At 36.0% G+C, this 25,399-nt stretch overlaps 1 protein-coding gene across 8 annotated transcripts in view; it reads right to left on the reverse strand.

The window, feature by feature from the left end:
* Positions 1 to 195: 195 nt before the first annotated feature.
* Positions 196 to 25,399, reverse strand: part of CCSER2 (coiled-coil serine rich protein 2) — a 202,995-nt gene continuing 177,791 nt past the window's right edge. For 6 of the 8 annotated variants that reach the window (XM_030940763.1, XM_030940766.1, XM_030940764.1 and 3 more), the window contains one exon: positions 196 to 5,262. In XM_030940763.1, the coding sequence (XP_030796623.1) occupies positions 4,444 to 5,262 (819 nt within the window). In that variant the 3' untranslated portion in view covers positions 196 to 4,443. Of the gene's footprint in view, positions 5,263 to 18,868; positions 18,954 to 25,399 lie in introns of all 8 variants that reach the window. The other 2 variants (XM_030940768.1, XM_010376343.2) reach the window with 1 other exon arrangement.

Below are 25,399 nucleotides of genomic sequence, written 5' to 3' on the forward strand. Positions count from 1 at the left end.
AACAACAAAATACTGATCAACTCCTACTCAGTCAGGGCTTGGGGTGTGAAAGATGTGTGTGAAGAAGGCAGCATGTAAAATAAAGCGTCAGAGTTGGGAAAAACATAAGCAAATGAACAGTACCTTAGATCTTTGTGCGAAAAAGGTATCAAAGAAAAAGTAAACTATGGAAGTCAATATTGAGAAAGACAAGAGAACTTGGATAATTATGAACTTTATTTTTATTTACTATGCCAACATTTTCAAGAGACACTTTACATCTGTTTTTTAGAATTCATTTTACAGGCAAATTCTAATATACAGTTTGTACTCTAAACTGACTTTTAAAATCAATGGGAAAAACAATACTGCAGATATTATTTTTGCTCTTTGTTAGTAATGACTTAGAGACCTTACATTCTCAGGGTATTATTTTGTTAAGTAAATGCTTTACCAAGGAGAAAGTGGGTGAGCTTATTCCCAACAAGATTAAAACATGTATCTTCAGTTAATGACACAGTTGTAGATTGGTGCCCACCATCCGAATCATTTAATCAAAAGTATTCTCTCAAATTGCTGCAGCAAAACACTTAAAGGGAGATGTGAAAGATCATTAGAAAATATAATTCAAGCATGAGAATTTAAAAAGTAACAAGGCCATCATCCCCAAGGAAAAACATCAGGTAGTACAGCTATAATTAATTTTCAAATGTGTGCATAAGCATGCAAACATAACCACCCAAATGAATTTAAAAACACAAAAACTACTGTGTAAGATGGAAAGTAAATTGAAATGGTGCTGCAGTCTTATTGATCTTAATTGCAAGCCTGTTCGGTTTTTTCAAAGTACATCCCCAGTGCCCTAGAGACCAGGAAACCAGTATGACAACTCTGCTCAGAAACCAAGAGTGCACCCCTGTGTCTGTAACACCATTTATGCTATAGGAACATTTGGAAGTGACAGCTGTAGGGGCATCACGCGCTCTTTGATGTACTGAGAAAAAAGTAAAATACTTATCGGGACAATGGAACATTCAAAGAAAACTTAGTGCTTTAACGGGAAAAGTGACATGCTGGGAATATATTTCTGTGAACAGCTGTACTGATATCTTCAAACAGCAACAATTACAAATTATTTCAACAAAGCCACACCCAATAGGAGGCATTTCGATATTTCAGGCACAACTCCAAGCAATTAAGCTCATTTAAAGTGCAAATCTGATATTTTCTTTCATATTCAGATTTTTACTTGTTAAAGTACTTAGTAAATTCTAATATATATATAAATACAATGAACAGTAGCCTATATGCCTGAAAATATTGCACAAATAAAAATGAGACTCCAAAAGAAAAATGTTAGCTGGTCTCAGTTACTAGAAACAGTCTAAATGACATAACTCTATAATCCTTTAATGCCTTAAAATCATCTGCACCTGTACCAATAAACTCCTTAGGCCAAGCTTTCTTTTAAAAATTTGATATGCATCCCATTAATAGCCAAATATCGAAGTCTGAATACTAATTTCCTCTTTTACAAATGTGAAACTTAACAAACCCCATAAAATTTCTTCCTCAGGACTTAGAATTCATATACTGTAACTATTTTCATTGATATCACTAGAATTAAGATAATAAACGGTTTGTGTTCCTGTGGAGGAGGATTTGGCACAGAGTTGATTTACATTAGTAGAAGCAATAAACACAGATCAAGCCAAATCTAAGATGATCTTTGATTATTCAGTAGAGTTACATCCTCACTTCCATTTCAGACTTAACATTTACTAAGGAGCAGACAAGCATGATATTCTTGCAGTTTTTAAGGAAAACTGCAGGTAAATACTTTATGTCATGCAAGCATCCTAGATTTGTTTTCTCTTAATATATTATGCTTCATAAATATACGATGAGCCTATCTTCGAAAAGATTAAGACTCAACAAAGGTACAGAAAAGTTGAGCTAATTGGTTAACATTTCTGCAAATCCAACAGGGAAGAAAAAAATAGAGAAAAATGGAATAAATGCATGGAGGAAAAAATGGAGAAAAATAAATGAGTGGAGTCAACATTTTTATGTAATGGACAATAAAGACATTTCCCTCAGACTAGGGAGTTAAAAATAAATTTAAAAATTTAGAACTTTTCCCTTAAGGATAAGGCCAGCTCGTAAATAATGTTTCATAAGGGTCTAAACCAACTTCTAAATAAACCAAAAACCACTAAGTCACGGTATGTTGTACTTTAGGGAAATACAGTATGATTCACATATTTGCAACATGTGAGAACGGTTTTCTTTCTCTTTCAAAATGATAGACTACGTATGCCCACTTACAACTGCAGCCATCATGGGTCAACTCCATAAACAAGTAAGTGCTTTGCTGATTTGCCTGACTCTAACAGTATCCGGACTACGTGAAGAATGTTCTGAACTTCACTGCTTCTCCATCAGAAGTGCTGGTGCATAAGAATAAGATACTAGATTTGTGTTGCTCACCTCTTCCCAAATCCAAGAATGGTTTCTATCCAGTGAATGGCAAATTCATCTGATAGGTAAGGGAATCATGGGTCAAAATGGTAGCAAACACTTCTTTCAAATTTCTACTAAAAGACTTGCTGTTGTTTTTCTTAGAAAGGGGCAATTTCATCAACATACATCTTTTAAAGGAATCTCCAGAAATCTGAGCGACTTTTTGGCCATAATCCTGTTTGATACATTTTTGGTCAGCTGCTCAAAACAAACATTCTCCTTGTAAGGTTATCTATCTGAAAGATATTAATTCATTTAAAGCAGCTGCAGGTCAACAACCTAAAGATGACATGATTTGGGAGAAGAGGAAGGCAGACTTACTGAACTGACAAGTGGCCAAAAGCATAATTAGGTTCGTGCACATGGTAGCGTGGAGGTTCCACACCTACCTTCTACAGCGTATTAAAATAAGAATATTGTCTTTGAAATACCTTCTAGCACCTTTTTAATAAAACAAAATTTCCCATCTTCAATTCTACTTTTTTCCCAAATCTACCTTTAAAAAATTGTCTTTCAAAAATACACCATAGACAAGGTGTAGGAGTTGAGGTCAGGAGTTCGAGACCAGCCTGACCAACAAGGTGAAACGTCATCTCTACTAAAAATACAAGAAAATTAGCCAGGCATGGTGGTGCATGCCTGTAGTCCCAGCTACTTGGGAGGCTGAGGCAAAAGAATCGCTTGAACCCAGGAGGCAGAGGTTGCAGTGAGCCGAGATGCGCCACTGCATTCCAGCCTGGGCGATGGAGCAAGACTCTGTCTCAAGAAACAAAAAAACCCGAAAAACCACAGAAAAGGGAAACCTAGGAGACCGGGGAGGGTGGGGGGAATATTATGAACTCCAGCTTTCTCAAGATAGTCTTATTTAAATTTATTTTTCTCAAAATATTTTAACTTGTTTTGCTATAGAAAATAGTTTAAAATCCCTATATATGGTATATTTATACCCCATCAAAGTTTTGTGCAAATGTTTCAAGTTCATTATTTCAGTCTTCAGATATTAGCAGAAAATCAATAAATATAAATATTACAATTAAAGACATAATGCTGTGGAACCTTAAAATGGCTATCATGGATCCATAAGCCCAAGGGTTCAAAACTGAATTATCAGCAAAACTCTAGCACCAACATATGTTACAAATGAATACATCTTTAGGTACAGGTTTCAAGATGCATCTCAAGCTCTCCAAAATTTACCCAGTAACAAATACAAACATAAATGGTATGTGTGTGTACGTGTGTGTGCGCGCGCACTGCATGTGTCTGTAAAACAAGATGTAAAGGAATATATAACTGATTTGTATGTAATAAGAAACATTTTCAGCCTGGGGAATTTGGGAAATGAATCAATAGTAACATTAGCTGGCTGACCCTGGCAAGGAAAAATAAAACTTACATAGACTTTCCATTAAAAGCCTAATTTCCTTTATTCATCACAAAGCTTTTGCATAGACCTTTTAAATATACAAAACACTGGCCAGAACTCTGCTTACAGACTACCATCTTCCATTATCACCATATCTTTAGTTAAAATAGTAGCCATATTCACAGGAGAGACAAGTGAAAAGGGGTGAGGTTCTGACAACCACAATAAATACAGACCTTAACAGGACTAAACCAGCAAAGCACATTTCTTGCCTGCTCAGTAAAATATTATGAATTTTCTGACATGGAGAGGGATGGATAACATGATTCGGGCCTTTAGCAGGCCTCTGAAATGGGTAAGCAAACTTTCGTGTTTACCTGAGATAATTATGCTCAAATGGCATGTACTTCAACCAGAATATAAAATGAAGGAGCCAAACTAGTAGAAGCTTCCACATTTTAATTTAAGATTTGCAGGCTTTCAATGGAACCTCCACCATGGTAGCAAGCTGCACATAAAGCTATTACAGAACAGATTGTTTTCAAGAAACAAATTGGCAGGTGATGGCTATGTACTTAATGTATCTTTGGTTTAGGAAGACGAGAATAGCGATTAGAGGCCAAACAATCTCCAGAATGCAAATTGCCATTAGGATTCTGCATGATTTCTTTTCGTTGGGTTAGTGGTCTTGGGATGCTTGTCTTGGCCTGGAAGCTTTGAGGCTCTAGTTGGGGGCTGTTTGTCTGTTTTTGTTTGAAAGAGCCTGAGGGGGGGCGGAGCTTAGATGCTTTCAGATTCTGATTATTCGCAAGATTTGTTTGACTAGATGTTGGCTGAAGTTTTGCTGAATTACATGTTGCAATTATTGGTGACTTTTTACAAGTGGAAGTCCTACTTGGAGATGATTCAGAAACTGGAGGCGGTACCAAAGAACTCAATATGGATGGCTTTAAAAGCTGCAAGGACTTGGGCTGAGACACATAACCCACTGGCGGAGACTGATTTCTTCCAACTCTCTTAGCCTGGTCTACTGTACTTGACTGGGGAGGTGTCTGAAGAGAAGTGGGTGTAAACTGCATGTCACTAATTTGATTGTTTGCCAAATGATAAGGCTCTTGAGCATTTACAGTAATGTTTAAGTTTGCTTCAGAAGGTGTACTCTTAGCCACATCCATTATTAATTGTGGGCCTGATGAAAAAGGCTGCTCTTCCAAACCATAGTTGCTTTCTTGTTGCAAGACTTGTGTAAAGCTTTCTTCCAGATGCGCAACGCCCTGATGCGTGTCTTGGATTGCGCATTCACTGTGGGCCTCGATATGTTGTGGCTTTATTAGTTTTCCCTGGGTGTGGTCTGTGGGTCTGGGAAGGCTGCTGGAAGGCTGTAGTACTTGAGGCTGTTAAAATTAAAAAAAACATTAGCAACAAGTTATTTCAGAAATTCCACCCAGATTTAATATAAATACCAATTAGGCTGTGTTGGTACTTATTATGGCTTTAATATGGAAAATATGTGGAGTTTCTTTTAATTAAAAAATGAACTGCAATATTCAAGCAAATTAGACACACACAAGAGTGATAATGCAAACAAAAAATGATACAGGCAGTAAACACTGAACAAGATCCAAAATTAAATGAGAAAAAGAAAACATTAAAATATTAATTTATTACAGAAAAATTCCTGCCATAATAGATTCGTTAGGTATTTTAAAACCTTAGAGCTTGACAGAATGATTCTACAGCTTTTGGTTTAACCTCCACAAAGCATTCAGGTATTAACTGTGACCTTCAGAATACTACTTACATTAACGTTAAAAAAAAAGTTGTACACCACGTTAACAAGTGTTGTTCTTCTGTCAAGAATGAAAATTACCAGCAGATAAACAAGATTTAGAGTAAATACTATATTCTCAGTTTATGTGAAATTCTATATATTTAACAAATATAGGTCAAGACATTTAGCTAATGCTAATCTACTTTTAATATTCTTGTTGAAAAGTTTCCAAATAAAATGTTTCAGAGTTTATTTGGTCTGTCTCACTGCTATTATGACTGACATGTGAAAAACAGATCTACTCTAATGAAAAGTAAACATTCGTTTACTTAAATTTAGAATAATCAGCCTTTTGAATGATGGCTCAGAGTAAAACAAATGTGAAGTTGTCTTTGACCGGAACTAAAGAACAGAAGCCTACGACCAGGTTCTTACGGTCTATATGCCTCACATGTACTTCCCTGAAGCTCATTGTGTAGTTATGTTTTAAAAAAAATCAGAAGAACTATGCAATTTCCACGATTTGGTGGTATCTAGTAAAAAACACAAATCTTAAAGCTATCTTTCAATGGCCCAAATAGTTAAAATACATGGGGCAGGGCCTACTGGGCCTGTCCTGATGCAGTGGTATTTGCTACAAATGCATAATCTCTCTCTCAATCTCCTCTCTGTCTCCTCTCTCCTCCCTCTCTCTGTCTCTCTCTCTCTCTCTCTCTCTCTCTCTCACACACACACACACACACACACACACACTTTCTTTAAATAACGTGGGCCAAAATGTCAAAGACTTTGGCAAAGGGCTTTACAATGTGAACTTCAAAGGGCCATTTCTCACTAGTAACTTTTTTTTTGCTAAACTAATCCACAAATAAATCTACATATTAGCTCTAATTTCCCCAACAGAAGGGGCGGATCTATACTGGATCATGTGTGTTTTTTCAGTTCTTTCACCTCCCTGATCAGCACTGGACAATGGCTGCCCAAGATCAGCAGCCAGGGATTAGATTATGGCTGGATTGGGAGTGACTGAGGGCAAGGCTCATCAACTCATGGAGGATGGTTGGCTGTGATGGCATACGGCTGACTTGCCATTAAAAAAAAAAATCAAGACAGTGACTACTCAAAATTAATCTGTACAGAAATATGTCACATTAAATCATATTGCAGAATGTCTAAAATAAACAAGTCAGCTCAATTGCTGCCTCAAGCTAAATATCCCAGACTTTAAAGTCACTGGGTATTTTCACAGTACATCAACACAAAAATGAATAAACTGTCCCGCAAAACGGAAGATACTAAAATCACCACATAATTAAATCAACAGATTCTCCCTGGGGTTCCCTAGATAAAAATAACTGTGCCAAAGTGATCAAAAACCTTGAAAGATTAGTGAAAAAATAGAGCAGAACCATACTAAACAAACCAAAATCTACCAAAGGGAATAAAAAGTAATCAGGAAGGAGGCACCATCAACTGGTTGGTTGAATGGGGATTTGTTTTCCCTTTTCACCCTCAAACAAGGTAAGATATTCTAGTGCCAAGTTAAAAATCTTAAAGCAATTTAAGACTTCTGAAAATATCAGTGACAATTTTGGACTTTACTGTAATATGTCTACTGCCAATAAGAAAAAAAGGCATAAACATGTGCTATCAGTGAAAGCATAAAAAGATGATTTTTCAATTAAGACTGATTATAAGACAGTATATAATAAACTGATTATTAAGACAACCAACCTCCAGAAATGCCCAGGAAAGGGCCATTGTGAACTATAAATTTGTACTGTTTTGTACTCACCACTTGTACTGTTTTGATTACTCACAGTACCCAACTGACCACTGCTTATCAGAGAAATAAATGGAAACACAGCAGAGTCAGAAAGACCAACCTACTTGTATTAAATGCAATAAAGCTTCATATCAAATTTTTTTTTTTTTTTTTTTTTTTGAGACGGAGTCTTGCTCTGTCGCCTGGGCTGGAGTGCAGTGGCCGAATCTCAGCTCACTGCAAGCTCTGACCGCGAGTTTACGCCATTCTCCTGCCTCAGCCTCTGGAGTAGCTGGGACTACAGGCGCCCGCCACCTCGCCCGGCTAGTTTTTTTGTATTTTTAGTAGAGACGGGGTTTCACCGTGTTAGCCAGGATGGTCTCGATCTCCTGACCTAGTGATCTGCCCGTCTCGGCCTCATATCAAATATTAATGAATTAGAAAACAGCCCGTTTTTAAAGAATAACAAAATGTTGAGTCAACTGAGAGGAATTTAACAGTTTTATAAATAAATTTTAGACATATATACTACTAGTGAATTACATTAACTAAATCAGTGGTTTCCATTGCTAAATAAAATTTTATATTTTTATTAAAAATTAATCTTGGTGGCATGATATAATTTCCCAAATCAATGTCTTATTTTATTATTTATTTGTTAACTATATTTGGAAAATCAATTCCACTACTGTAAAAACAAAAAGTCTCTTTCACGAGGAATAAGAAACACCTATAATGTGAGGAACAAGGAAACAACTTGCTCCTGATATGTGGAAGACTACATGGAGGTGGTTACCCACTAAAGACTGGATTGCCGCTAATTACACCTGCTAGCAAGTTGAACAGCAAGCTACCTCTCAACCTCTAGCAAGCAAGGCAGAGATGTGTTCTGATGGCTTGTTGCTATAATTTCCCTAAATTCTAAACATTCAACTATGTTAATATAAATGCCAGATATTAATTCATCTTGCCCACATCCACTACTACTTCTATGACCATTAAAAAGATGCCCTCAGACATTTTTAGAATGTAAATATAAAAAGATTGCATATCCTCATGGATAATACAAATAGGAATGAATATCAAAAACTATACACTTTTTAAATGTTTATTATGTATCATGTACTGTACTAGAAGTGAGAAAATCTGGAGCTGAACAAAACTTTGTTCCTGTGCTTGAGGAGCTTAGTGAGGGAGACAATAAGGTAAAGGAATGATGCGATCATGTCTTAAGCATAACAACATATGGGAACAAAAAGAAAACATGCCTGCCTGGAGAGGTCGCAGGAGGCATACCAGAACGGTGAACAATCTGCCCTGAGTTTTAACAGGGTGAATAGGAGTTTATCAAGTAAACAAGAAGGAAAGAGTATTCTGTGTAGTGAGCTAGTACATGTCAAACACAGAGGCAAAAAAAGAGCATGCCATGTTCTGGTCACTTCGAATTTTAGACTGAATTTGAAAGGCTAGTGCAAAAGCATAGCTAAGGGCCAGCTCTTAAGGGACTCATGTCAGGCTAAGTAGCTATGACTTTGTGTTGTAGATGATGGGAGATGTGGATGAATTTTAAGCAGAGGAATCAGAATATCTAATGTGTGTTTTAGAATGATCACTCCAGCGGAACCAGTGAGGATGAAATTGTTAGAAAAACCGTATCGCAAGCTTTTTGGCATAAAATCTGGAGAGGACTGAAAAAAATCTGAAGGTGGGACTGGCAAGATGAGGTATTGGCTTGTATACAAAAAAGGCCTTTGGGGAGGCTGTCCACTAATCCGTGGATTTCATTGCCTCAGAAGCCCACAAAACCTAGAGGGCAAAAGGAATCCCCCCACTACTGGGGGACTTCAGGAAAGATCTCATATCTTAACTACTCCCTGTAGCCACAAATCAGTAAAACTTTAACCCTGAAACTTGTGGAGGTGTTGGTTACTGAAGCATCAAAACGAGGACCTATCCCCAGACTTACAGAGCTAAGTGCCTCTAACTGAACTCAGCAACTTCAAGTCTTACTTTAATTAGATATGTAAACTTCAGCACACCATTCTGGTAATTCTCAGATTAAAGAGTTCCATGCGTCAAGGTTAAGAATGTCAGCAATAGGCACTACAGGGTGGTTGTGCAAAGGCTTGGTAGACATCTTTAATGATAATCGTAAATGTCTATTTTAGGCTGCTTTACAAAGATAAGCAGAGACTTGGAGCTCCTTACAGGCATGTACTATGCTTTATTCATTTTTCGTTATAGCTGGTATTTCTAGTATTTGGCACAAAGTAGGGATTAAATATATATTTGCTAGATAAATAAAGAAGTGAATAAATACTAGTGGTATACTCAAGCATTACTTATTTGGCCAAGAACTACAAAACTGATTTAGGTCAATGATGAAGCATTAATGCTTAAATAAAAACTGGTTTCAAAAAATAAACACTGATGAAAAATAATCTGATAGGAAAAACCCACTGTTCTCTCCAAATAAGTCTGTGATTAGCTTAACGATTCATGTTTAGAAGGATAGCAGGAAATACTGACTGCATGTTATACACAAGTACCTCTCATAATGACCTTTTAAAAGCTTAGCCACCAACTGTTTTTTATCTGAAGACTAGAAATAGGTTGGGAAAAGTGTCTTAACAAGCATTCAGCTACTAGAAAATTCTAATAATTAAATACGATTACATATGTAAAACATTTAGCATAGGACTTCCTAGCACATACTATGTGCTCAATAAATTTCATCTATGATTATTAAAGGATATAAGAATGATGACTTCAAGCCATAGCTATTTTGTAACTGGGTCTTCGAAACAAAAGTAAGTTCTTTAGCAATATAATAATAAACTAGAATATGAGGTTTCTAGGCTTCAAAAACATAATTCAATAATGTCAACACTATATGTTTTGAATCCATATCAAGCATATTTGATATGACATAGAAGTCAAGGCTCTTTAACTGCCTTCCTGGAGATAAGAACCAGAGCAAAGACATGCAAGTTTAGAGAGAACTTTCCAATGGCTCTACAAAGGAGGTGGTACAACACAATATTGAATCACTTAGCTTTTAGAATGAGGCTGATCTGAGTTTGAATCCTGGATCTATCACCTATAGATCTATCACTGAGGCGAGATATGGGTAAAAATAATCCCATTACCCTGAAATGGAATTTCATAATTTACAAAATGATATATCAGTACATATACTTCATGGAATTGTTGCAAATAATAACCAGTAACAGTACAATGCCTGACACATAAACACCTGAGAAATGTTATACTCTGGGCTCTTAGAGAACAGTGTTCCCTTCTTCCCAAGGGTATAGATCCAAACTCTTGAGTTTGCATGCATGATCTCTAGTTATCATGAGACTCCTAGGTGAAACACTGTTCTTTTCTTTCTATAAATGAGTAAACTGGGGTCAAAAAATGTTAACATGTTCAAATTCAAACATTTTGGCAAATAGCAAAGCCAGAATTTGAACCATCAGAGAATTTCTTAAAATACAGCACTAAAATTTAATATTCTGTGCAATTTGATTAGTTCTGATGAGTTCATGGGCTTTCAGAATATGCAATATAACCAGATGATTATTTTAATATATTTTAAAACACTACAGGCAACTGTAATACCAATATTAGGGAACGAACTTTCCTGGATAATGTCCTATTTCCTTCTTAGATGATCTAGCCTACCCAGGATAACTTTCAGACACTATACTCAAGCCACACTATGGAACAGTATTTCTGGAAAGAGGTGATTCCACAGTGACCCATTGGGGGAAACAATGAACATGAAAAAAGGCATAGTAGTACCCACCAACGAGCAAAACAGTTCACCTTTACACTTCAAAGATCTACAGCATTAGCATAGGGAAAAGCACTCACGCCAGTTTTTGAAAGCATTCTTGTTCTAGGGTTATTAGCAAAAGATGGCAGCTAAAACGTCAAGTCTTGATGGAGTAAAAATATGTCAAAGTGTACCAAGTAGAAAGCAGGAAATGTTCTAAAGTGTAATAATGCTACTGCATGACAGACAGAATTTAGCTAACTTTTCCTGGGTACATACAAGTTTATTGTTATTATTAAATACATTTTAACCATAAAAAGGAAGGTGGAAATAGAGCCATCTGTAACATGCCTGTACTTTCATGCAGGCTCTGACATGCATATCATGCAAACTGGAAAAAAAAAAAAAACAACAAAAAAGTGATTATGGGGAAAGTGGTAGGAAAAAATCCGAAATTGTACTGTACCACGCTTTGTCAGAGAAGTAATGGACTAACTTCTCAACTCCTTGCCAATGGCATAATGGGAGAGCAGAGACAAGAAAAAGACAGGACAATGGCATCAGAGACCACACACAACACTAAGGATTGCCATGACTGGGTGGCAGCCACAAGTATTTGCTTTGCTATTCTTGTGTTTTCCTAGGCATTATTCATTGTTTCATTTAATATATTTGTACATAACAAAAACATTAAATAGATTTATACTTTCTTACTAATTTGTGAGTTAGTACAAATACTCATAACCTCAGAAAGGCATGTGTAAAACTTCTCACACTTAAATCACTTGAAGACTCTTACCAAACAAAATATTGAAAATAATTCTGATAAAATTTAATATTCATACTCCAAATACCTAAAAACTTTTAGTCCCAAGTAATCCCTTATGAAGGAGATAGAAATTAATTTTTAAATAATTTGAGAGGCTTCTGCATATTATAAGATTAAATAAGATTAAGTATGTGTTAGATTTATTTATTTATTTATTTATTTATTTATTTATTTATTTATTTATGAGATGGAGTCTTGCACTGTTCCCTGGGCTGGAGTGCAGTAGTGCAATCTTGGCTCACTGCAACCTCCGCCTCCCAGGTTCAAGCGATTCTCTTTGCCTCAGTCTCCCAAGTAGCTGGGATTATAGGCTCCTGTCACCATGCCCAGCTAATTTTCTTGTATTTTTAGTAGAGATGGGGTTTCACTATGTTGGCCAGACTGGCTCGAACTCCTCACCTTATGATCCACCTGCCTCGGCCTCCCAAAGTGCTGGGATCATGGGCATGAGCCATCACGCCCGGCCAGTTTAGTTTTATTACTGCCATTGCATTAAGGACCACTAAAGGTATAATCTGATCTTAATCTGAATATGATGCAAATTATAAGTGAGGCTCTGCACATCAGTATAGAAATACTTAACTGTGTCCCTAATACTGTATTACAACTAGATTTAAAGATTTTTGTTTTAGAGATCACATGAAGCCAATCACAGCTTCCAGTGCTTTTTGGGAAACAGGAATGCTCTTATTCCTCTGTATCTCAAAATGGTGCCTCTAGACCTCAGAAAACTGAGATAGCAGATTGATAATATAAATTGTTTATAAATAATTTCTGAAATAAAGAGTTCAATGGCTTTTCTAAGTTGATGACTAGTTAACAGTTTTTTTTTTTTTTTTAAAGTATCACAGTGATTAAGAGGGACTTAGGCATTTACTACAGAGGCACAATCACTTTTAGATGATTAATTTCGTGGGTCTACATCTCAAAGACACAGAATCCATTAACATCTACCTCTCAGATGATGTAGAGTAGTTCAGGAAAAAAAACCTAAATGGCATCATAATAGTATAGTTCAATGGATATAACCAACAGACACAGTATATTTATCCAGAGTACAAGAATACTGTAAGCATTATGGCACAGGAAAAAAGACTGGCTAAAAAAAATCTCACAAGCTGCAAAGCAGATTGTAATAAAATGCTTTATGCAGAAAACACTAATGCTGCATTTCTCATAATCACAAGAAACTAACCCATGCCTATGTTTGTGGAAGGCCTATTGGACCATGAGTTAGATGCACATTTCTAGTCAATTAACCAATGACTATACTAGATAGTCCTTGAAATTGGCTGCAAAAAGGTAGAAAATACCATATTCGATGTTAACTATATTTAACTTAAAAATGAGCATACACAAAATTGAATTAGTGAAGTTTTTTTACTGAGTTACTCAGTTTGCATTTCATTCAAAAATATTTTATTTTTATGAAAAGTCACTCCCAGAGCTAATTTCTAAGGAAGCTGAAGCTGTTCTTACGTATAAAATTGATTACAGTCACATATTGGAGTCAATCAGATTGAGCCTTGTTAATTTATACATTATGAGCATGTTTGACAATTCAACAATTGTCAAATACACATTTGACACATCAAGTGGCCTTCGAAAGTTCATATCCTTTAATTAAATGATATCCTTCCAGGAAATCGATCTAAGAAAAGAAAGACACTGACACTGATTTATACACAAAGATAAAATGCTTACCAATATTCCTCTCAGTAACTAGAAACAACATTAATGCCCAACAGAAAAAAATCTCATTTAGAATATATCCATATAACACATTATCAAGTGACCATTAAAATGTTAATTTCAAGAAATATTTACCATATAAAAATGTGTGTATATATATATAAAATGATACTATGTGAAAAAAGCAGAACGACTGAAAATACATAAATTCAACTTTATAACATAGTATTTAAAAGACTGAAAGGAAATATACCAAAATGTTTCTTCTAATTCTTCCATAATGAGTCACTACATTACTATTATAAATAGGACAAATGTACATTTTGAAGGAAGAGTCATTGTATTTACAAAAAATATCTAAGGTTCAGACTCTGGAAGTAGAACAGAATTTAATTATAGTTTGTTCACTTACCCTAAGAAAATTACTACATCATTTATTGACTTATGATTTATTTGCATCTTCCTTATTATAAAATTAGAATAATAGCTCTGACTCTGAGTTGTTGTGAGAATCAAATAATTTAAATGAAATGCCCAGAAAAGTACTTAAGACATTAAAAAACATAATAGGTATTCAATTAATATTAGTCTTTTCCCCTTTCTTAAAATGTATGGCTAAATTTAAAAAAAATACACATAAGAGTTTCCTATAGGAATATTTGTGAAAGTGCAATTTTTAAGTAGCTCTTAGAAAGATTATCCAACTGTATGAATTTTAAAAGAACAATTCTCCAGCCAAAAGGACTAACAGAATAAGGATAGTGAATTACTAAAGTGAGACAGCGCAGTTGAGGATAAGCAGGGAAACGGAAAAAGTGGGCATTCAGTAAGATCAACATTTTGACTGAACTGAGGAAAAGCTGACTCTGACAAAGGGCTTATTAACCACTTAAGCCACACTATTAATATTCAACAACAAAAATTTTTTCCTGCCATAGACAATTCTTAGGAGGCACCACTTAAAAATGGTATTTCTGCCAAATAAAAAAAGCTTTACTATGATTATACACACAAAATCTATGCACATTAAATTATCTACACTTCTTAGCCTTCATATTTAAAGTTAGTATATTAAAACCTAAATGCTGATATTTATATGGGCAAAATAGACCAATGCTTTTTTAACTGCAGGTTGCTAGCAACATTAAAAAAAATAGAATAGAGAGAAAAAATATGAGAGGATCAAATGGTTTAAGAGAAAATACTGTCCCATGAATCTTTTATCCGAATTTTAAATATACATACACAGTGAATTGGGTTGTAAATACATACTTTCTCTCAGTAAATACACACTGGGCTGTCATGTAAAATAAATTTATAATCACTACATGTCAAAAATGTTTGTGAAACACCCTCTGAAATTTGTAAGAGAAAGAAGATGTGACACAATATAAATTTGTCATTCTTAATATAATTATGGTGGACACAACACTACATCAAGAAACTGTCAGGCTATCACGACACATATATAGATGCATTTACGTAATTTTTGTTGTTTTGAAATAACTTTTTCCCTTCCCACTAAGTCACTGCACATGGAAGGTAAAAATAAATAAGATTTCTAAATTTAGCAAGCAAGATACTAAAAAGCAAGTTTTAAAAGCTTAGTGAGACACAATAAGAAATAGGTATTATTTTAAAACATACTTTTTGAAAAGTCGAGTATTCCTGTAAGTACGTGCTCTGGCAAGAAATGTTATTTGGAATTACCAGGAAGGCTTTCTACTTGCCAAAAGCAACTATTTTTATTAAATTTTCCTACTTTGAGGTAGGTTATTTATTATTCCCAATTTTACACAGTTGGAAATTAGAGTAGAAAGACTACACCAATGCCTGTTAAGTGAATCTGTACAAAAGCTCAAATCCCTACTAATAGCAGGAAAGACCTAAACGTAGATATTTTCTGCTAACCTAGAGAAAATTTAATTTGAAATAAAAAAGTATCATGAAGTAGAGACTAGTAATATACTTAAGAAATGTAAGTCAAAATTTCCTAAGAAAAATAATAAAGACCAGAACTTTCCATTTATCTCTATTTTCCTATATTATTTTTTCTTTTCTTTTTTTCTTTCTTTTTTGAGATGGAGTCTCGCTCTGTGGCCCAGGCTGGAGTGCAGTGGTGCGATCTCGGCTTGCCTCGCTAATTTTTTGTATTTTCAGTACAGACAGGGTTTCACCGTGTTAGCCAGGATGGTCTCAATCTCGTGGCCTTGTGATCTGCCCGCCTCAGCCCCACAAAGTGCTGGGATTACAGGTGTGAGCCACTGCGCCTGGTCTATTTTCCTATATTCTTAAACACAGTATAAACACTGCTGGCCACTACAGCTTTCTACAGTGATAAGGGCTAAATACTCCCTGTAAACATTATCTCCCTCTGAATATTTAGCATGGACTATCTTCATACTAGAAGGTCTACTATACTCCTGTAACTTAAAAAACAAACAGATTGCTCTTACTGAAGACTCACAGCCAAGCTTTACCTGGCCTCCCTATTTAGAAGATAAAGGGAGTTCGGGCCGGGCACGGTGTTCACACCTGTAATCCCAGCACTTTGGGAGGCTGAGCCGGGTAGATCACAAGGTCAGGAGTTCGAGACCACCCTGGCTAACACGATGAAACCCTGACTCTACTAAAAATACAAAAAATAAGCTGGGTGTGGTGGCAGGTGCCTGTAGTCCCAGCTATTCGGGAGGCTGAGGCAGGAGAACGGCATGAACCCGGGAGGTGGAGCTTGCAGTGAGCCAAGATCTCACCACTGCACTCCAGCCTGGGTGACAGAGCAAGACTCTGTCTCAAAAAAAAAAAAAAAAAAGTCACCAAAGAACTTTTTAATGAAACATTGTAATGGAGAAATCTCTCAACTATCTTCCATTACTTAAGTACAATTAACCTCTCCAAACACGAGTACTAGGACCCACATATTGACTAAATGTGGAGACAAGTATTATCTGATTATAAGTTTAGTGTAGGAAAAGATCTGTTTCAAAACCCTCTGGAAAACCACTAGATTTATTCTAATAATTTCATACCTTTCTTTTCTATATTTTATAACTTAAAAAAACCCCTTTATTGGTAAACTGCTTTAGCTGTTCTCAGGGTGAATTCAAAATAGAGTAGTAGTTTAGAGCATATTTCCCCTCTAAAGGAACCTTTCAAGCTCATTAACAGTATTAAAAGGCTGTGAACAGGCCCTCTGGTCATTATTTCACATAAACAGGGTCCTACAAATCTCAAAGATCAAATCCTAGGGCCAGTGCTTTCAGATGCATAGGCCGTAAGAACCTACTCAGGAAAAGACTCCTCTACACACACACACACACACACACACACACACACACACACACACACACATATATATTTTTTTCCCCTAGATGACTAATACATCCAAACTCTGGGGAATCAAAACTTTTTGTTAATCTGAAGATGCAGAGAAAGAAGGTTTCATCTAGAGAAGTTAAAAAAAAAAGCAGATCTTACTAGTATTGTAGGAATTGTAGGATAGTGCTGCTTCACAGCTGGAAACAAAAAGGAAAGGTCTGAACCCAAGAAGGAAGGAGAAGAAGCACTTGAAAATGGAGAGCCACTGACTCAAGGAAAAGATAAGAAAATTCTAATGCTATATAAATAAACCAATGAAATGGGTGTTTATGATAAACATGTTTTTAAAAGTAAAGCAGAAACTCTATTGGTAATACAGAATAATTAATCCCAAACTTCAATTCCGTATTACAGCTAGCGAGGGGAAGGAGAAAGGGGGAGGAATATGGTGACAAAAAAGAATACAGGCTAAAAGGGTGCTTGAGAAATCTCAAACCCTGCTGTTTACTGGCCACAAGCCTAAGAACATATTATAATTTGTTATATCTGCCCTTTGAAATTTCAGATGACTCGACTAGCATTTTAGTATGATTCTTTTTGTGCTAGGATTATTTAAACAGAGGAGAAAAGAAAGCAACTTACTTGAAGACGAGAGAAGTAAAAAGGAGGAGTTACCGAGGTGGTGGAAGATAGAAAAGGAGGAGGACAAAAAACTCCTTTTCTCATTGTTTCCAGTAAACAAACGAACTTGCTACTAAAGAACATCATATAAAAGTCTACAGGAACTATTTTTCTTTAAAACAAAAAGTACAGAAGGGAAGGAGAGGTGTAGCAGCCAAAAAATAAACTTCATGCCTTCTCTGGAATTCATGTTGATACCTCATACTTTTGGCTAATTCAAGAAATAAAATTTTCTTTAAATAAATCACATTCCTAATTACTTAAAATTTCCTCATTTACATCTTTGATACTTCACATGGAAATGGATAATGAAAAAACTGAATGAATCACAAATCAGGAAAAATCCTTAGAGAAGGCATAAAAATATCTCTGATTGACTGTATTTATATTTCGTTTTCATTAATAATAGCTTTTTATGGGTGACTTTTCAAAAAAGATAAAATATAACCAACTTACCAGGCATACTTAAGTACATAAACAAAATAACCCACACTGTTTTGGAAAAGAGATTTAATGTAAACAAAAATTTTAAGGTCAAACAGTAACTAAATCATTAGAAATGTTAGTAAACCATGCATATTCAAAAGCCATTTCTTCTGTGCTGGAAAGCTGATAGATTACAAAAACATCTTAGTTGTTTTAAACCACTTTTAGAAAAAACAATTAGAAATATATTTATTTTAGATGACAGTGAAATGCAATCCAAGCCCTTAATTAGGAAATATTATTTAAAGAAATGTGCAATGGTCTAGTAAGCCTGCTCCCTACACATTATGCATCTGTCCATCATACCATTGTAGATCGCATGTACACTTTTAAAAACAATTAGATAACACAACAATTTTTATTCACATATTTCAAGGTTTTGAAAATGCATTAAAGACAGATGCATGTCAGTAGGTCTAGGGTCACTGGCAATAGGTTTCAACAGTATTAGAATGAAATTAACCTCAGACAGCTTCCATAAGGCTCTAAGTAGAGGTCTGTTTACATGCAGTAAAAGGAAATGTTAAGAGAGGAGACCACAGAGAGTGCTGCTTTAGCAGACACCTGCAGAGCACTCAGGATAGAAAAGGAGGTGCTGGGGAGGAACAGGTCATGCAGAAGGGAAATACCATGAAGGGGAAGCCAGAGCAGGATAGGAGTGAGAGACACAGACTCACTCTGTCTGCGGTGCGGTGGAACAGTCCGTGGGATCCCCTGGAAGGAGCCCTGCCAAGGAGAGAAGGAGGGAGCAGAATACCCACCCTGTGCAGAGAGAGATGGGGTAGGGAGGTATAATAAAAAAGGGAACCAAAAAATAGAGAAACCAAGTCATATTTTGTTTTATTTTTAAATAACACAGAGCAATAGTGTTAACAAGAAGACAGATGTCATTTTTTAAAATACAGGCAGCTCAAATTACTAAAAACACATCATAATCCAAACCCAGTTATTTTTAATATTTTTTAAAATTATTTTCCTCTAATATTTGTAGTACAATGTACAAGAAATAATATATTCTTTCTGGTATACATTACATTTATCATCATATATCTCTTGTTAAAGTAGCAGATTCCAGTCTTCTGCAGAAAAGGAAGGAATTTAAAGGGGGAGATAGATTTTAGGTGTTAAACACACAGAAAATGCAACAATTTGTGAATCAGGAAATACAAAAAAATCATCATCTAAAAATTTTTATTTCGGCTGGGCACAGTGGATTACACGCATGTAATCCCAGAACTTTGGGAGGGCGAGGCGGGTGGATCACGAGGTCAGGAGTTGAAGACCAGGCTGACCAAAATGGTGAAACCCCATCTCTACTGAAAATACAAACATTAGTCACGTGTGGTGGTGGCTGCCTGTAATCCCAGTTACTCGGGAGGCTAAGGCAGGAGAATCACCTGAACGTGGGAGGTGGAGGTTGCAGTGAGCCAAGATCACGCCACTGCATTCCAACCTGGGTGACAGAGCAAGACCCCGTCTCAAAAGAAAAAAAAAAAATTTCTTCTTAAATCACAAGTTTTCAGACGATTAGTAGGTAAAAAAAAAAAAAAAAAAGAACGTTAGCAAAAGCAACACAGCATTAAAAAAGATTTAGGATGTTGTAATGTGACACGCAGGCCACAGGTTATGTGGGCATGCTTTTTAATTTGAATAACTTGTGGCTTCTTAGCTTTATTTATTTTAATCACAGATTATCAGAACTATGATACTCTCGAAATGTCATTTACTTCAATTTCCTCACTTTACAGAAAAGTTTCTTCAAGAAAGGAACTGTTCAATGTTATACAAAGGGAACCATATTGGGTCTTACGTCCCTAGCCTCCTCACTGACGGAAACATATGCACAAATAAAACTACTGAAACACTCTTAAAATATCATCAATGAAAATCAGCCTACAAATCATCATCATACCCAGTTAAATCTGCAAAAGAAATTATGTATATTTTTTCAGACCAATTAATCTGACTTAAAAATAAAGTATTAAAAATTACTGATAACAGTTTATCAGTGTTTACAGATCTTATGAACAGTTTGAAATGAAAAAATTTTTCTCACTTTCCGTATCAACATTCTTTGACTCAGGCATAATCAGATACTTCTTTAAATTTAAGGGTGATCCCACATTGTTCAATATAAAACAGAAACATAAAAGATCCATTTTCTATGTTGATGAAGGGAAAAAACAGCTACAAAAACTAAATTAACAATCTTTAGCATATTCTAGTAAATAAAAATTTTATCTTTTGAAATTATTATACTTTTTTTTTTTTTTTGCTAATTTGGCAAAAACAGCTTAGAACATATTGAATAAGCTGATGACCCCAGATGCTCTCCATAGATACTACCTGCTGTTCTGCTGTTTGCGAAATGTTTTGGTTCAAAGGCTTTTATACTAAACAGATTCTCAAGCAAATCCTCCCTATGCGTTTTGCAGAACCAAGTTTCTACCCACTGTACTACTAAGTAAAAAAACTTTCAGATGGGAACTTCATAGACATGTTTAAGAAAACAGTCATAGACTCCTTCATCAAGGAGGTATGCTTACCTTTGCAGGTATGTGGAAATAGCACTGACCTTGGAGTCAGGGAAACTTTTTTTTCTTGCATCTTTCCCAAGCCTTGTAACCCTGAGAAAATTACTGATTTTGGGGCCTCAGTTTCCTCATTTGTTGGATGCAGAGGTTGGACTGGTTCATCTTAAAGAACCCTCTTACTTTTAGTTCCTATAATTTAGTTACTCATATCTGTCCCCATCTCCACTCCAGTAATTTTATAACTCTATTTTTAATTTTGCAACTCTATTTATATGGCATTTAAAGCAATCAACTTTGTATTAAATTATCTCTCCTGCTAGATCATTCATTCCTGAAATAATTTAGGTGAAAGTATCTGTCACAGTATCTATAACTTGGCAGGAGTTTTAAAAGATATTCAATGTCCGACCTTCTATAGCCTAAAACTCCCCCAGCATATAGCAGACACTAAGTAACTACTGATTTAAACAAAATTAAATTAATTTACTGTGTTTATCTAGAGATGCAGTTGCAGCATCTGTCAATCCTGGCCACACGCTATAACCACCTAAGAAATTTTAAAAACAAAAACAATGACATCTATCTTCTTTTCCTCAAGACCAACAAATCATAATCTCTGGCATAGGTCTGAGTATGAGAAGGGAAAGACAACTTTATGAAATAAATACATAAACAGCACTGCCTGCCACTGCCAAGGGGCACCCATCTATTAGCTTATCAACAGTTGTATGCCATCTGAGCTTATGCCCAGAAAGACAAAGAATGTTACTCATTTTATTTCTGCCACCTACAATGCTTCCGCCAGTTCTCTATCCATCTGTCAAATACCCATGCAGCCCCCTTAGGCTCTTTCAAACCCATTTCCTAAAAGCTTCTCCTGATCTTACCTAAATTAATTACGATCATTCTTGTTTATAAACACCCACAGCAATTGGTGGAATCTTTCTTCCTCTTTTTCTTCACTTTGATTTGCGTATCTTAAAAATTCTTCTACTAAATATAACCACTCTGAGAATAACAGCTCTCTTACTTTCCTTGGTATCAACTACTTAGCTTCTTGTCAATTTACTTACAGAGTAGAAATAACTCTGATCAGCATTTAATAGAAGAGGGAATTCCAGTTTCAAGGAAAGATGGAGTAGAAATACTTCTCCCTTTTCCTGCTGTCAAATACAGCTAAAATTCCTGGGCACTACATATAAAACACAATACTCTGAAAGGTAGAGAAAAAAAGTGAGACCAGCTTGGGACCTAAGGAAAAATATGGTGATTTTCTTTTTGCCTAATGTATCCTAAAATGAGTGATAGAAGCTAGCACCTGCAAATGCCAAGGAACACACACAAAAATTAAGAAAGCCTGCATGCACTCTCTAGTCAAAGGATCAGGAAAGAGGTAGCCTAGCAATGCAGAAAACTTGTATCCAGTAATCTACCTAACACCACAGAAAAACCTGTGGCCTCAGCCCCCATTCCCATCAGAAAGGGAGGACTGAGAAGGCCGGGCATGGTGGCTCACGCCTGTAATCCCAGCACTTTGGGAGGCGGGCGGATCACGAGGTCAGGAGATGGAGACCATCCTGGCTAACATGGTGAAACACCATCTCTACTAAAAATACAAAAAGTTAGCCGGGCATGGTGGCGGGCGCTTGTAGTCCCAGCTACTCGGGAGGCTGAGGCAGGAGAATGGCATGAACCCAGGAGGCGGAGCTTGCAGTGAGCTGAGATCATGCCACTGTACTCCAGCCTGGGCAACACAGCAAGACTCCGTCTCAAAAAAAAAAAAAAAAAAAAAAAAAAAACAGAAAGGGAGGACTGGGGAGTGTAGGCCTCCACCCTTGCATGGCTGTGACATTTTCTTATGTACTTCTTAAAATATGCATAGAAAATATTTAAGAAACTTATAAATGGAGGAGGAAAAGGGACTTAAAGGGACATAAGGTTTCTACATGTAGTAGACTATATATAGTTAAATATGTGTGTGTGTGTGTGAAATATGCCTAGAGCAACAACCAAAACATTATTATAAAGACATAAACTCAAAACACTATATATAAAAATGGAACTATTTAAAAAAGTAACTAATATACAGAAAAGAAAACAGAAATGAAAAAAGAAAACAAAAATAAATAAAATGGCTGACTTACATAGCAAAAATTACATTAAATATAAAGGGCTGAAATACACCATTAAAAGACAGATTGGTAGATAGATCATGGCCTAACTATATGCAGATTACAGGAAATTCATGTTATGTATAAATATATATATATATATAGTAAAGTAAAAGATGAAAAAGATATACCACACCAAAAAAAATCCAAAGAAATTTGGTGTGCTTATATTATTATCAAATAGACTTCAGAGCAAAAAGAATACCCACATACAGAAAAAGACCTCACAAAATGATAAAAAGGTCAATCTACCAAGAAGATACAGTGATCCTAACAGTACGCCAAACTGCAGAAATGTACAGTACCTGAAGCAAAATCTCATAAAACTGAATCGGCAAATCTACAATTACAATTGGAGAGCTCAACACCCCATTCCAACAACTGATAAAAGTAACTAGACAAGAAAATCAGCAATGATATATAAAACTCAAGGACACCACTAACAGCACCTAGTCAACATTTACAGAATATTCTATCCTACAATAGCAAAAAGCAATCTTTTCAAGCATCCACAGAACATTTACCAATACAGACCACAGTTTGGGCCACAAGACAAGCCACAACAAAGTTAAAATAACTGAAATTATACAGAATGTGTTCAGTCTCTGACCACAATGGGATCAAATTAGTAATCAATAACAGAAAGATGACAAGAATATGTCCAAACACTTGGATACTAAAATTCATACCCCTAAGTTATCATGGGTCAGAGAGGAAGTCTCAAGGGAAAAAAAAACAAAAAAACAAAACAAAAAAACAAACAAACCATATCAAACTGAATGCAAAAGAAAATACATAATGTATAGAAACAGCTGAAAAAATATATAATATGTAGGAAACAGCTGAAGTAGAGACATAAAAGGGAAAAAAATCTTCAATAAGCTAAACTGATGTCTTAAAAAACCAGAGAAAATAAGACCAAAATAAACCCAAAGTAAGAAGAAAGAAAAAAAAAAAAACAAGGATAGCAGAAATCAGCAGTTCTGTGGTATAACCATTCTTTTGCTTCTTTCCTTCTCTAATAAACTCATTTTCACTTTACTCTGTGGACTCACCCAAGATTTCCTGTGTGAGATCCAAGAACCTTCTCTTGGGGTCTGGATTACCCTTTCCGGTAATATATTCCATAATGAACCAAGAACAGACAATACTTTGGTCTTCCAAATATCACCTTTTGTCAGGACTCAGAGTTATGAGTGGCTTTCACCACATAGCTGCTTTATGACTGTGCTCCACTCTACCTTGAATACAAGAGACCCTACAAGTTAGGAAGGAATATCATTACCCCTATTAAGCCAAAAGATACCACAGAAGATCGATCTTGGTTGCTCTACAACTTTTAGGATTAAGGGTCCCCTTGTAAAGGGGAGGGGGAAATAGAGGCATCTGAATCAGAGCAATTCCATCTTGAACAGGGGCTAGGTAAAATGAGGATAAGACCAGCAGGACTACATTCCCAGGAGGTTAGGCATTCTCAGTCACCGGATGAGTCACTGGATGAGGAGGTTGGCATTAAGATAAACAGTTCACAAAGACCCTGCCGATAAAACATGATGCAGTAAAGAAGCTGGCCAAAACCCACCACAACCAAGATAGCAATGAAAGTGACCTATGGTCATCCTTACTGCTCATTATATGCTAATTATAATACATTAGCACGCCAAAAGACACTCCCATCAGCACCATGACAGTTCATAAATGTCATCAGAATGTCCGGAAGTTACCCTACATCATGGGTCCCCAAGCCCTGGGCCACAGACCAGTACCAATCCATGGGCTATTAGCAAAATGGCAACACAGCAGGAGGTGAGCAGCAGGAGGCAAATGAGTTGAACCTTCATCTGTATTTACAGCTACTCCCCACTGCTTGCATTGTCACCTGAACTCTGCCTCCAGTAAGATCAGCAGCAGCAGCATCAGATTCTCATAGAAGCAGGAACTTTATTGTGAACTGCACATGCGAGAAATCTAGGTTGCTTGCTCATGATAATCTAATGCCTGATAATCTGTCACTGTCTGCCATCACCCCCAGATGGGACCATCTAGTTGTATAAAAATAAGCTCAGGCCTCCCCCTGATTCTACATTATGGTGAGTTCTATAATTATTTCATTATATATTACAATGTAATCATAATAGAAATAAAGTGCACAATAAATGTAATGTACTTGAATCATCCTTAAACCATCCACACCCCTCCAACAACCCTCTCCCCGTCTGGAAAAGCTGTCTTCCATGAAACCAGTCCCTGATGTCAGAAAGGTTGGGGACTGCTGCACTATATAGTTTAAAAGAAAGAGAAACCCAAAGTTTTGGAAAATTCTCATTCCTTTCCCAGAAAACTCATGAATAATCCTTGCTTAGCATATGACTGAGAAAAAAAACCATTAAAAAGAGCCAACCAGCAGCCCTCAGGGCTCTGTCTATGGAGTAACAATTCTTTTGTTTCTTTACTTCTCTAATAAACTTACTTTTACTATAAAAAGAGCAGGATCCTTGAAATT

The sequence above is a fragment of the Rhinopithecus roxellana genome, chromosome 11 (genome assembly GCF_007565055.1).
Source record: "Rhinopithecus roxellana isolate Shanxi Qingling chromosome 11, ASM756505v1, whole genome shotgun sequence".
Lineage (NCBI taxonomy): Eukaryota > Metazoa > Chordata > Mammalia > Primates > Cercopithecidae > Rhinopithecus > Rhinopithecus roxellana.